The 14763-nt window shown below is 35.0% G+C and overlaps 2 protein-coding genes across 3 annotated transcripts; both read left to right on the top strand.

Moving 5' to 3' along the window:
* The first annotated feature begins 2653 nt into the window (after positions 1-2653).
* On the top strand, positions 2654-5907 carry LOC113731771 (flavin-containing monooxygenase FMO GS-OX5-like). The gene is made up of 7 exons (XM_027257197.1): positions 2654-3224; positions 4382-4452; positions 4543-4692; positions 4797-4879; positions 5013-5148; positions 5374-5547; positions 5663-5907. The coding sequence occupies exons 1-7, from the start codon at positions 2699-2701 to the stop codon at positions 5807-5809; spliced, it is 1287 nt and encodes a 428-aa protein (XP_027112998.1). The 5' UTR covers positions 2654-2698; the 3' UTR covers positions 5810-5907.
* Positions 5908-7724: 1817 nt separating this feature from the next.
* On the top strand, positions 7725-12106 carry LOC113731774 (flavin-containing monooxygenase FMO GS-OX5). Of its 2 annotated transcripts, none has more exons than XM_027257202.2 (7): positions 7725-9528; positions 10435-10505; positions 10604-10753; positions 10954-11036; positions 11217-11358; positions 11568-11678; positions 11786-12106. In XM_027257202.2, the coding sequence occupies exons 1-7, from the start codon at positions 9006-9008 to the stop codon at positions 11945-11947; spliced, it is 1242 nt and encodes a 413-aa protein (XP_027113003.1). In that variant the 5' UTR covers positions 7725-9005; the 3' UTR covers positions 11948-12106. The 2 variants fall into 2 exon arrangements, with proteins under 2 accessions (XP_027113003.1, XP_027113002.1); XM_027257201.2 differs by having other exon boundaries at positions 7727-9528; positions 11505-11678.
* The last annotated feature ends 2657 nt before the right edge of the window (positions 12107-14763 follow it).

Genomic DNA, 14763 nt, shown 5'->3' with positions numbered 1-14763 from the left:
TAGCGTGTTGTCTGGTTAGAACAGGGTTTCCCTAAATCTTAAGGCAATTGTGAAATTTAATTCTATGGTCGTACTTAGAATTATTTTGCAATTAGGGTAATAATTAACGGTCGTACCTTAATTATCGATAATTACGAAGGAATTGATTGTCATCTTTTGTTTGACAATTATAACTTGTTTATCAGTTTGTATGTGAAATATTCTTGCATCGATGATCAATTAGAAGAACCATTTCCGAAGTTGCTTCTTGACTAGAGCTGTCCAATACTATTTGAGTTTCTATAATTTGCTATTTAATTTTTATTTAATTGTAATATTTGATTAGTATAGCTCATTATTAATTTTCCTAAAATCCCCCGTTGTTAATTTGAACTTTAAAAGAGACTAATATCCCCAATCCCTGTGGATTCGATCCTGCTTATCACTGTTTACAAAAATTATATTTTGTTTGAGCAGGTATTTATTATTGTACAGGTTCGGCACCTATCAATTGAAACTATTGTAATATGATCCTCTAACATTTCAAAATATCCACTTCGCCCTCTATGGTTTTATATAAAGTGAAATTTTGACGAAATATAACCTATATAATGCCATTAGTTGAAATATCAATAGTGCCCTTTCTTAAATATTATATCAATCGACGGCTTAACCACCTTTTATAAAAGTACGGGAAGATTACGTGGATAAATGAAAAAAATCACAAGGGATAAAGTGAATATTTATATAAATTATAAGGAGGTTATATGGATATTAAAATTTTATCACACGTGCTTTTGAAACATGTTTGGTCTAAATGTTATAACTGATTGTGTATTTCGTTCATTTTCCACTTTATATAAAATCACAAAGGGATTATGTGGCTATTTTAAAATTTTAGAAAAATCATTCGACTTTATATAAAATCACAAGAGTGTAATAAGTAATTTATTTTAGGGTCAATTGCATATAAACTCCTTTATTTTTGTATAGTGTCACAGCACCCCTCATAAGGTTTTAAAATAACTATATAACCCCTATGTTGTTTTATGTGAAGTGAAAAATATAAACGGAATGCACCACTAGTGGCATCAATTAAGCTAGAGTCACTCTAAAAATGCATGTGATGGAATTATAATACCCATTTAATCCCCTATAATTTTTCATAATATCCATTTTACCCCGATAATATTTAAATTTATCCACATTATTCTTCTATGTAATTTTATATGTAGTGGTTAGATAGTTATTTGATTTAGTTCCTAAGTGAGAGCAATACTAGTATTTCAACTAATGACATTACAAAAACTATTTTTCGTTGAGTTTTCACTTTACATAAAATCATAGAGGGTGAATTGAATATTTTAAAACATTAAAGTCATGTGAAAATGATGAAATGAAACTACACGGAATCATGTGTAATTTATCTAAATTTCTTGATCCCCGTTAATCCTTCACCCAGTCTCAGAACAAACTAAACTGTGTTAGAGTTTCAATGTCCCGTCTCCATCTAAATTATCTAAAACAAATTGCCCACGACATCTTAAGCGATCGCGCAGCCTTTGAAACCATAATCGCTACATTGAATTGTTCTACCTACTGTCCCGCTCGGAATTTTCTTCTACAAATGAAGTTAAACACATCTCATGGTTCGATTTGTTGGCACATTAAGAAATTTTTTAGTGAGTGGGGTTCTTGAACCAACAATCCCTTACTTACAATCCCTCTCATTTTATCATCCAAACCAACTTTCTTCTGATATTAGGATATTAATTCCTAGTTTTCGTGAAGTACCTACCAAATAAAATTAGTGTTTGGATACCATAATTTTTTTAATATTATTTTACTTGTACCATAAATATATTTTTTAATTATTTTTTATCGCAAGTAAATCATATCATAAAAAGTACTGTAGTAATTATTTTAAATAATATTTCAATTAATAATCTATCCAAACGTATTAACGTGTACGATTGCACAGCCTCGTGATGGATTTTGGAACCATAATTGGTACATTGAATTGTTCTACTGACTTTAACACTCGGAAATTCTCTAGAGATGAAGTTAACAAGTCTCATGGTTTGATCTGTTTGGCATATTAACATGTTTTTTATTAATTTTTTTTATTAAAAAATGGATGGGATCCAAGAAGTGGGCGCGAGACAAGAGAATTCGATGAAATGAACCTAGTTATCGTAAAGTACATACTAAATGATGAAATGAAATTCGATCAGCAAAATTTGACCAAGCACTCATATTTATTTGCAATGTAATACAGATAATTATTTGGATAAATTATTTGAAATAATACTGCATCATTATACAACTTTTTATGATATAATGCATGTAAAATTAAAAAAAAAGTTAATTCAGGATATAAAAAATTGATTAAAAAAATATGTTTATAATACAACTCAAATTAAAACATTTGAAAAAAATATTCAACATAGACCTTTACATTAGTCATAAAAAAAAACTCCACTGTTTTATTTTCACTTGGTAGGACAAAACAAAATTCACTTGGAACGGTCATAGGACTCCACCTGATCTCAGTCAACATTTGGCACGTGCAAAGGCGACTTTTACTGGCTTTTTCCACCCAAAAAATAAATTAATAAACAAAATAATCGAACTAGTATAAATGATGGGATCAAAACTTCGATCCTTCGAGCAAGTTGCCTTACTCTGCCTCTGCTAGCTTCACTCGCTCACCTAAACCATGGCACGATCTCTCAAAGTTGCAGTCGTCGGAGCCGGAGTTTCCGGTCTCGTCACCGCCCGTGAGCTCCAAAGAGAAGGGCAACAGGTGGTGGTCTACGAGAAATCAAACCAAATTGGTGGGACTTGGGTGTACAGTCCTCAAGTCGAGTCCGATCCTCTGAGCCTTGATCCCAAGAGAGAAATAGTTCACAGCAGTCTCTACTATTCACTTGAGACCAATCTTCCTAGACGTCTCATGGGATTTTCAGACTACCCTTTTACCATCAGGAAGAATGGCGAGCTAAGGACATTTCCTGGCCATCAAGAGGTGCTGCAATTCTTGAACAATTTTGTTCAAGATTTTGGACTCCTTGACTTTATCCGATTCAATACCGAAGTAGTTCGAGTTGAGCAACAAAATGATCAGTGGGTTGTTGAGTCGAGAAGGAGAACATGTGATGAATTGAGCTCATCAGAAGAGATATTCGAAGCAGTCGTGGTTTGTAATGGTCATTACACCATACCAAAAGTAGCAGACCTCCCAGGTAAGTTCTTGAAAATTTTCATTTGCCTAAGTTAATTGTTTAACTGTATAAGTTTAGTGCGGTGGACTTTGTATTGGTTAGTAATTAGTCTAATTTCTGTTGAACCTTTAATCCTGTATGAAAGAAACTTCCCCTATATATCATGCCTAATCTTGTGATTATCCGCCGGCCGCAGTCCTAAACCTATTAATGTACTAGCTAGCTACATTTGGATCCTCGGAAATTAAAACTAAGTTTGAAGATGGTATTCAATAAAGTACTTGGGAACAGTTGCCCGTGCTATATACCATCTGCAGAGGCGAAGACAGCAATATGGTCAAGATGGGAAAAAACTTGAAGACAACTGTTATGCTAAGCTATCAGGAGTCAACACTATGGTCTATATTGAAAAATATCACCCATCAATCATCATATGTTTTCAAAGAAAGATTAAGGTACCCTATTTAGTCATGTTACTAAGTAGGTTATGATGAACTGATAGCTAGTTGCACTCTCTTTACAGTTTGAGCTGGACCTACCTATGCACAAGCTTTTTTTTGCAGCGAAACTTCCCAAGAAAGAGGTTGCAACAAATATTCAAGGCAACCATGTATAACTTGCCCTTGAGATCAGGGGTAGGAGCACATAGGTAAGCTATTGAGAGCAAGATACATCCATTAGCTCTGTATGTAAGATGATCTTTGATAAGAGTGAGATGGACTTTAGTCTTCAGAACGTGCCCTTATGTGTTTTTTCTAGCAAGATTTCTATATTTTGGCCCACAAAACAATCAGGAGTTCATGAGGCAAATTAATGTAATAGAAATATGATGACATTAAAATTAGATTCACGAGTTCAAGGGAAAAAAATGAATTTTACCTACATCGAAACTCAACTGAGACAAACAGATACCTTGACCTAACCTTAGGGAGTGACTGCAAAGAATAACTATTTTAGTTTTATAAAATTCAAATACATTTCCTACTGAACAAATCTTAGATTTGTTGGCAGTTTGCTCCTCATGTTTACTCGTGCAATTCCTGCTGTGTGGTTTTTGTACTTGATGGTAGTTGATTAATCAGGATGAATCCTTTGTTACCAACAAAAAGAGGAAAAGGTAAAATTACTTTATCAGAGTTTTGTACTGAATGCTAATTTTACTTTCTGGTTCTTTCAAGGAATCAAAAGTTGGCCTGGTAAACAAATTCACAGCCACAACTATCGAGTTCCTGAACCATTCCGAGATCAGGTACTTGTTTGCAATATTGTACTTGATTGGAAATTATGTGGTAAGATTATATGCAAAAATCTACATTGTCCAACTTGGTGAAAAATACAGGTTGTAATTGTTATTGGTGCTGGACCTAGTGCCATGGATATTGGTCAAGAAATCACCAAGGTAGCCAAAGAAGTTCATCTTTGTTCAAGATCTCCAGAGATCAAAGTTTCAAAGTTGGAGATGTTCAACAATTTGTGGCAGCATTTAAAAGTATGTAATCCTGCATTCCATTGAGTACTGAACATGCTGGAGTCACAGTATGAAAAACCTACATTTGTGGACTAAAGAAATTTAACAATTGAAACTTCTCATAGATCGAGTATTGCTATGAAAATGGTCTAGTAGCCTTCCAGGATGGAACTTCTGTTGCTGCAGATATCATTCTGCATTGTACCGGGTAATTACCTCCTCATTTTGTTAACTGAATGCATTGCATGTCAGAGTTTGCTCTTCTTCTTAAAATTCTCTCTCAAATGTTGCCTGCTAATTCTAAGCCCTTTATCGTCTTTGCTGAACTTGACATTTTACAGGTATAAGTATGATTTTAATTTCTTGAGGACGAATGGAACTGTAACTATTGATGACAACCGTGTTGGACCATTGTACAAGCACGTGTTTCCTCCAGAACTTGCTCCAGGGCTCTCTTTTGTTGGACTACCTTATAGGGTCAGTTTATGAGACTTTGCAGCTGGCATATTTATCTTGCATACGTTTTTCCAAGGTTAATTCAAACGGTACCTAAGTATACCACGTTGTGCAAAATAAACTTTGCATTGAAAAACTTGTATAATAGTCATACAGGAAAACTTGCACGGTAAGATGTTGGTTGACAGTTTCAAACAAGCAAGCAACAATTTAATCCCGACAGTTGATGATATTGTGCATTAACAGGCTGTCATATTTTTTATGATCGAAGTACAAGCCAAGTGGGTTGCATCTGTTTTATCAGGGAAGGTGATTTTGCCACCAAAAGAAGAAATGTTGCATGATGTTGAACAACATTACCGGCTTATGGAGGAGAACAGGATCCCCAAGCACCATACTCATAGGCTTCCACTTGATCCGGTAATCAAAGTTCCAGAGATTATTCATGGGTGTTTGTTAGTTCCACTAGATTTACTACGATGCAGGTGTTTGAATACTTAATGACCATATCCATTTGGCAATGAAACCTTTGCAGTTTGAATACTTAAACTGGGTAGCTGCTCAAGTCGGATTTCCTGTGGACACTGAGCTATTGGAGATTTATCACAAGTTTTTTGAGTTCATTTGTGGAGCTTCGTGGATTAAATTTAGGGAGCAAGATGTTGAAAGTTGGAATAACTAAATATTTGATAAGGCTTAGCAGGATATCATGCTTGAATTATTCTTTACATTGTTCGTTCTAATAATGATTATAAAAATTTGCAGGATTTTTCCGAGGAATGTCCTAATGTTATTCCTTAGTACACATAATTCACTATCTGAATATCTAAATGCACATCTAAATGCACGCACTTGCATTTATTTATTTATTTTTATGTAAGTGAAAAGTCTTGAATTTAGGACCTCTTACTTGCAATTCCTCCCGCCTTATCCCTGGTGATATTTGGAAAAGTTGACATATTGGAATAGGGGAAAGAATAAAAGATTGCTTTATGGTGAATGGCAGAATTTGATTAGAAATGCATTTTTCTTCCCTTTAACTCCTTTGGCCAAAATGCCCAGTATACAATTTTTGATGTGCAAAAGGATAAACATGCCCTAGCAGATGCAGTACGTGGCTCCCTTGCGGTGAAATCCCGTGTCCTTTCAATCTAGCAAGTAAAAGAATGGATCAATTGATTACTTCTAGAAATTTACTTAATAGACAAATAGCATAATGAGATTTTGAAAAAAAGTTTAGTGATCAGTTCGTATGTAAGAGTTATTAGTCATTACTACAAATCATGGCAACATATACTATAGAGTGAAACGGGCAAAGGAAAAACAAGGAAACATTCGGAAGAGACTTAAAGTGAAAAGGGGAAACATGGAGAGGTGCGACCAGTGGCGGAACTAGTTTTTATCAATATATAGATTTGTAGTTGACTTAAATCTTCATTATGGATGATTTTATACCCGTATATTTAAATTGTTGCTGTAGATTTACAATTAACATTATTATAGTTGTATTTAAACTAAAAAAATGTTGAAATTTTTTTTCTATAAAGTGAATCTTCACTATATAGCATTTGTATATATAAAGACAGAATTTTAGAAATTTAAAGGAGGAAACATAAATAAATATTCAAATGCTTTAAAAGGTCTAACATAATTAACTTTATAAAATTATAGGGATGGAAAGGGCAAACAAATAAGTTTTTAAAAATAAAAAAAAAATTTGTGGGGGTGCAAATAAGGTGTAAAAGTGAAAACACTACATATGATATGGACAAGCAGCTCAAGCAGGACTACCACATATGGACAAGCAACTAAAAGTATTATTCATGAGCATTGGCAAGTTTGCTAGGATCTCTCCGGTTGCATATGGAGAATTGGAAAGAAAGAAAGGCTACAGCCCTTAAAGAAGAACACCAGTCAAAGATTTAAAGCTGATGGTGATTTTTGTTTGTTCTGTCAACAACAAAATGTGGAAATCTATGGCGGAAATTTTATTTTCCTGAGCAAATGATCCAAATGCATGATCCTCCAACCCTTTTTTTTTTTAACTGATTCAAATTAACTTGATTCTCATGCAGTAAAATAGGACAATACCATCCTCTAACTTTTATGCTTAGGCCAATTTGGTCCCTTTTCACGGTGATGCCACCGACAATTTCAAAGGTCACTGCCAATTGGCAAAATCAAGAATGGTAAAACTGTTATTATGCAAAATCAACGATTGCCTAACGTAATAAATTTCTTATTCAAACCAAATGTCTTACCTAATGGGTGATTACTGTTTCTAGTGCCTAATTACTAATAAATTTATTATTATATATACTTGAGAGAAAACACCTTGATGCATATGCACACCTTGTTGGTTATATAAATCCGAAATCTACCCCCCCCCCCCCCCCCAAAAAAAAAGACATGGCAACTCAGTCGATGTCAAAAAACTAGCTAGTGATTCTATACATGCTACTATTTTTTAATCAGTAAATTGTAGTACTAGTTCAAAGTTTTGCTGGTCAAGTTAGACGTAGGAAGGTTGACCCTTGGACAAGGGGAAACAATGCAGCCCAACTGGAAAGGAGTTCAAAACTTATATCCTTCAAGCAATTGAATTCTTGGACACCACGACATGATTACAATCATATAATCCCACAAATTAAAAGCATATGCTCCACAAGATTTCGTATTCAATTCGTCATCCCTTTAGGTCAAATACACAACCAAATTCCCAATATCCCATCACTCCGAATTTCAAGCAAGAAGATGGGCATGTTCAAATTCATATTGGGCACCGTTTTTGGGGTGTATATTGCACAAACTTACGATATACCAAACATCCAGAGACTAGCCAGCACTGGCATAGCCGTGGCCAAGCATATGGAGGAGACCTACCGCAAGCCCCCGATCCAGAAGACCCCCCCAGGATCGGATTCCCAAGATAATTTATAAGTGCATTCCTTCGTGGTGGTGTCTATAATTTATTGATATGGTTTTTTTCCCCTTTTATTTTGTCTTTTGGGAGTAGATGTATAGGTTTTTGATCATTTAGAAATATTCATATTTGTTTCTTTCAGGTATATTAATGCATGCTTAATTTGTCTTGATCTCGTTTGTTTTAGATGTTGTCAAGGCTCAAGGTTTAATTTGGAAGTTTCTTTTTTATTTAACTAGAGATTAATCGGACTAATGCACATATATAAATATATGCTACTGTCATCTAGTAATACTGTTAAATATGATTGTTGTGCAGACTCTGAAGGAAATCTGAAGTCATCTCCAAGACTGCAAATTGAATTTGCTTTTACATCTTTGTGTGCATTTAATTGTGATTATAAGAATCACAGATAGTTTTAGTTTTGAGATTTGAGCAAAGCTGTTTAATTTTGTAACAATATATTTAAGTGAAAGGATTCATGTATAAGGCTGTTTAATTTTGCAACAATATATTGAAGTAAAAGGATACATGTATAAGGCTGCTTAATTTGGTGATAGTCAAGGAATTTTTCTTGTCTTTTAATGTTCATACACACATAGCCAAACAAAGATTAATTGGACCGGAAATTAGCCCACACACCACACACACACACACACACAAGATTAATTGGTAAATTAACCAGAAAGTGACTTAACTTTTTATTGTTTTGGTGATTATCGTGACAGTAAAATAAAATGTCAAGAACAGGTCAATTTGGGCACTCACAAGTTTTTTTGACAAGTCTATTTTGTCATTTGCTTTATGTCCATGTGCATGGCAGCAAAATTCCGAGTCTGAAATGCTAATTTAGTTGAACAATTCAAATAAAAAATACTAAACATCAACATTATGCCTTACGTAACAAGGTTCACATCCTCGGTATTAATTTGTCTGCACAATTGTATTTTATACCATGGCACGACCTCTGAAGGTGGCAGTGATCGGAGCCGGGGTTGCCGGCCTAACCACGGCCCGCGAACTGAAATCAGAAGGCCATCAAGTGGTGGTCTATGAAAAAGCAGACCGAATTGGTGGGATGTGGGTGTACAATCCTGAAGTCGAGACCGACCCTCTAGGCCTTGATCCTGGCAGAAAAATTGTTCACAGCAGTCTATACCATTCACTCAACACAAACCTCCCAAGACCGCTTATGAGATTTTGGGATTACCCCTTTACTGTCAAGAATAAAGACGGTGTGCTAATGGATTTTCCTGGCCATGAAGAGGTGCTGCAGTTCTTGAATAATTTTGCAGAAGATTTCGGGCTGGTCGAGTTTATTCAGCTGAATACAGAAGTAGTCCGAGTTGAGCAGGAGAATGATGATCAGTGGGTGGTTGAGTCGAGATCAAATGGTGGGTTGATTTCAGAAGAGCCATTCGAAGCCGTTGTGGTTTGTAATGGACATAACACCCAACCGAGAGTGGCAGAACTTCCAGGTTTGCGCTAGCAAGTCCAAGAAATTAATTCATCTGAAGAATATTTTTATTAGTTCCATAACCACCGGGAGAGGGCTTTCAAAGTGTTCGAATTCTAGGCCTACTACTTGGGAGTTGGAATTCTTGGGTGGAAAAAACATTTGCAGTTTTTTAATTTTGGCCAACTTCAACTTTTCAAGTCAGTTACACTATAGTCTATTGTATGTGTATTTTTGTTCAAAATGTTTAGTTTCTATACACTAGCATATTTTTATAAGAATCTCAAATTCATTAGAGCATTTTCAGTTTGTGAGTTTAGTGCGTCAATATGACATTCTCTAATTTCAATTAAAGATGATTTCAAGAAACAATTTCCAAAACCAATGGTGATCTCGAGTTAAACAATTTCCACAAATAGCTAGCTAGCTCCATTTCTTTATGAGGGTATTATTTTACTCTTTGGATTTTGGTGCATGTTTGTTGGAAATAGCATATATGGTTAGGCCCTTGGCTTTGGGTAAATTACTTAAATCTAGTTCCCATTGACAGTAATTATATCTTAGTCTATGTTTTTTAAATGTGAAAATATGCTTCATTACATGCGCGGCCCTAATATATAACGTGGTATTATCACTAATTAATCATCTAGACCGTCAATAAAATTGAAGTGCATTGTACTATTTTTTCAATACTCTTGACACATTGAATCAAAAGATCTAATTGGTATTTAACGTCAAGTAGCCACTAATTAATGTCACGCTGCAAAAGGCAAATTTATAACAGAAGAGTTCTTTTTAATTTTTTTGTTCTTTTGTTTTGGTTTTTGGGGGGGGGGGGGGGGTGGCTGCAAGCGTAAGCAACTTTACTACTAAATACTGATAATTTACTAGCAATTGCTTTGTCATTGATAATTTCTACCTGATGAAGGAATCAATAACTGGAAGGGGAAACAAATTCACTGCCACAATTATCGAGTTCCTGAGCCATTTAGAGATCAGGTATTCATTCGGTACTCTTAATTAATACTCGTAAATTATGAAGGCATAACAGAGAAATACATTATTAATCCTACTGATTTAATTTTTCAAAAAGACAGGTTGTGGTTATTATTGGAGGCGCAGCTAGTGCCAATGATATCTCCCTAGAAATTGTGGAGGTAGCCAAAGAAGTACATCTCTCTTCCAGGTCCCAAGAAATTGAAGTCAAAAAATGGGACATGTATGACAACCTATGGCAGCACTCAAAAGTATATATGGTTTCATTTATTTATTTTTATTTGAATTTTGTTGCTAAGTGACAAAACCATGGCACGTAATTTTGTATCACCCCACCCCACGACATTTGGAGTTGCAGCACAAAATGATTGTTTTTTTTTTTTTCTCATTAGCTCATGATTTTACTTGAAGTCATTTCTAGCATACAACTTCATTTTCAAGCTTGTTATAGGTCACAAATTGCTATGAAAATGGTGAAATAGCTTTTGAGGATGGAGCTCTGGTCACAGCAGATATCATTCTCCACTGCACTGGGTAAAATATTTCACCACAACACATTTCCATTTTTCATCTCTATAATCAACTACTGATTAGATGCTGTTTGCCTAGGAATGATGACACTTAACCTTCCATTTATATACACTAATAGGTTCATGATAAGAGGGGATGGATCAAACTTTTCTGAAGCCTTTTTCATTATTGTAACTAACACAGGTACAAGTATAATTTGCCTTTCTTGAAAACAAATGGAGTAATAACTATTGATGATGATGACAATCGCGTTGGACCGTTGTACAAGCATGTTTTCCCTCCACAACTTGCTCCTAGGCTTTCTTTTGTTGGAATACCTCGCGTGGTAAGTTCTTTTATGCATTGTTGCTTAAATACCGTACGGGATGGCACCTAAGCTGCAATTCTTTTTTCAAGCAAATTTCATTAAAACTGCTCTCTCTTAATCTAATTACTGAATCATGCATTTTTGTCACTTTTGGTGATTATAAGGCAATCAATTTTGTCATGATTGATTTACAAGCCAAGTGGGTGGCTTCTGTTTTATCTGGTAAGGTGAGCTTGCCATCAGAAGAAGATATGTCAGCTGATCTTGAACAATGTTACCGGCTTTTGGAGGAGAAGGGAATCCCAAAACACCACACTCATTCACTTGACCTTAATATGGTACAGTTTGGATTATCTCAGCTAGTAATTATTTTTGTCTCTCTAATTAAGTTAACAAAATCTAATGTTTTGTAATTAATTAATTCTGTAACTTTTTGTTGGCGCAGCATGAATACTTGGACTGGGTAGCTGCTCAAGTAGGACTACCGCCCGTGGATAAGCGGCAAAAAGAAATATTCTACAAGATTAGAGAAATTCTTCCCACTTCTTGGATTGGATTTAGGGAAATGCTCCTTAAACAACTGCCATGGATCAGCCGTATTTCGTAGTTCCAAGTAATTAAATTACAACACACGCAATCATGTGACGTCCAAATCTTAGCAAAACGATAATTATTGGTAATTTAATTACGGTGGAGACTAGCATGCATTTCTTTTGTAGTTACAATTAACCTCTTTTTACATAGTTATACAAAAATTTTCCCATTATTTTTTGCTTAGTTTTTTCTTATTTCTTCTGCACGAAGGATGACATTCAATAAATTATTCTAAGATTTCAAGTCATATATTTATGATTTACCCTTTCATCCATCGCTAAATTCAATAAAAGCAACCAATCAAATGCCACAAAAGTAGGGGTGGGCACGGTCCGGTATCCGACCCGTGCACCATTTAGCTAATTCGACCCACATCTTGCGAGTTAGCCATGTTCTGATCCTTATCCGTCCCGCATATCAGTGGATACTCTGTTATAGGGTACCCGCTAAAATAGGGTTGGATCAACGGGTACCCGCTCTGCCCCCACTTATCCTTTATTTGTTTAAAAAAATGATTTATACTAATTTAATTTTGCATTTTACACATTCATCTAGGATTTAATAAAAAAATTTTCAAAAATTCTCCCACCAAGAAACAAACATGTGAAGAGAATACAAAAAAAAAAAAATTTAAAAGAATTCATAATCAATAAAAGTTTGAAATAAATAGCACCTTTTTTAAATATATATTCCACATTAATTAAACTCTTTTCTATAAAATATAAGATCATGATCTCTGCAAATAAATCTTATAAATAAACTATAGTCTCTCATATTTGTATTACAATTTGTTCAATGAAAATTGCTTATTTAGCTCTAAAAATATTATTTTATAGTATATATAAAAAAAAAATAAAAAAAAATATGCTGGTCGGGTCGGGTACTCGCGAATTTTTAATCAACCCACTCTAACCAGCCCCACATCTAAGCGGATACCCGATTTTCTTTTAATTCATCAAATAATACGGATCGAATATCCTAATTTTCGATTCTGATCATATGAGATCAGATATGACGGATTTTCGGGTTAACGGGCAATTTTGTCCACCCCTACGTAAAAGTAGTTTTATCCCTTATGACAAATTCACAAAGCTGAAAAATCGGAATTAGAATTTGACACGTCGTGCATGGCACTGGCATTGAACGCTTAGCAAAACCTCCAGTAACATTTTGTAACATTTTTGGGTAGTTGGTATTATCTAAAAATTGTTGATGAAATTTCTTGGAGGCAAGGCCGTTGAGTTGACTCTTGGAGGAGGGGAAGGAAAGGCTTGGATAACAAGACAACCCCCTTCAGAGTTTTGACACTTTATATATAAATCAAAACATAAAGGGCTTCATAATCATCGCAAATCCCATCTCTTTAATTTGAATGATTTCCTACTATTGCAGTGGAGACATATTGTTGCTTTTCCTCTTAATCTGAAAGCATACGTGAAGGGAAAAAGGAAAAGGTGAGTCGACATCATGGGATTTTTCAGGAGCTGTTTTAAGTACATGGCCGGGGGTGTAATTGGAGTGTATATTGCACAGAACTATGACGTCCCAAACTTGAGGAAGCTGGCCAGTTGTGGGTTCTTGACGGCCAAGAATGTAGAGCAGACCTACCGCAAGCCCCAGCAGCAGCAGCAGCAGAGCAAGAAGAAGATGGATGATGATGCTGGTCCAGACGGGCCTCAGAACAAGATCTAATTATTAAGATGACTCGTTTAACAATATTTTGAAACCTTACATACATACTAATTAATTGTGACTTCTTGTAATTTCAGTACTTTGTTTGTTCTTAATTATATATGACTTGTTTAGCGATCGCTATGAATAAATAAAGCGTCTTACTCTTTGTTCTTAAGCAGTGTTATTATTCGTATCACTTTTGGAGTCCCCACAAGGCATAAACTTCCAAGTCTTTGGGCAAACACTAAATATTGGCTCATTAGATCCACCAAACTTCTTTTTCTTTCGATAAACAACTTCTTTTTCTTTTGATAACCAATTCCGAGATTGATTGTGTGCTAGACTTCATGTAGCAGATCTTTTGCACATTGTAAATAATAGTCTTTGTACTAAACAATTGACTAAGGCAGATTTTCATCCCTCTCCACATATGGCTCTCTTTCAGACAAAGCACTCCCTTCTGCCTATGAAAGATGGAACAAGGTCCCAAGGATACATTTAACTTAAATTTCAGCCAATCACATCACTAGCAGAACCAAGGCGGGGGAGGCCCTTTACAATATTGTAAAAGGTTTGGGGTATAAAGTCCAATATTTACAAGAATACGAGCAAAAACTTTTAACGTCTTAAGGAGATTAAAAAGATTTCTGCAATCTTTTATTGGGGATTGGGGGGGGAGCCACAAAGTCTAATTTGTACAAGGATGTGAATGAAAATTTCAATGTAAAGGGATTTAGAAGAATTTCTAAGATCTTGGAGGCTCACATCCGCCAATGATCATCAGTACAAAACTTGGATTAATCTTTCTCATACTATATATATTTAAAGATTGGTCCTTATAATTTTATGTTACTCTTTAAATGTACTCGTGTTGATGTTGACTCTGTAAATAATATAATAATGAAAGCCGTTGACCTTTGACTCTTGGAGGAGGAGGAACGAAGCTCTCTTCTCAAGATTAGAAAAATAAACTCCCCAAAAGCGTAATCCAAAAGAAACCAGAGTTGTAGAAGGGAAAAATACTTGGAGAATAAGCCAACATCCTTCAGACCCCACTCACTATATATTAGTAAAACGTAGTTCCAAGATTCATCATCAAATTCCATCTACTCATTTCCACTTCGTTTCCGGGAGGAATTTTTGTGCTATTGTTTT

This window comes from Coffea arabica, chromosome 2e (assembly GCF_036785885.1).
Source record: "Coffea arabica cultivar ET-39 chromosome 2e, Coffea Arabica ET-39 HiFi, whole genome shotgun sequence".
Lineage (NCBI taxonomy): Eukaryota > Viridiplantae > Streptophyta > Magnoliopsida > Gentianales > Rubiaceae > Coffea > Coffea arabica.
Note: the sequence above shows the minus strand (reverse complement) of the source record. Positions and strands in the feature narration are given on the sequence as shown.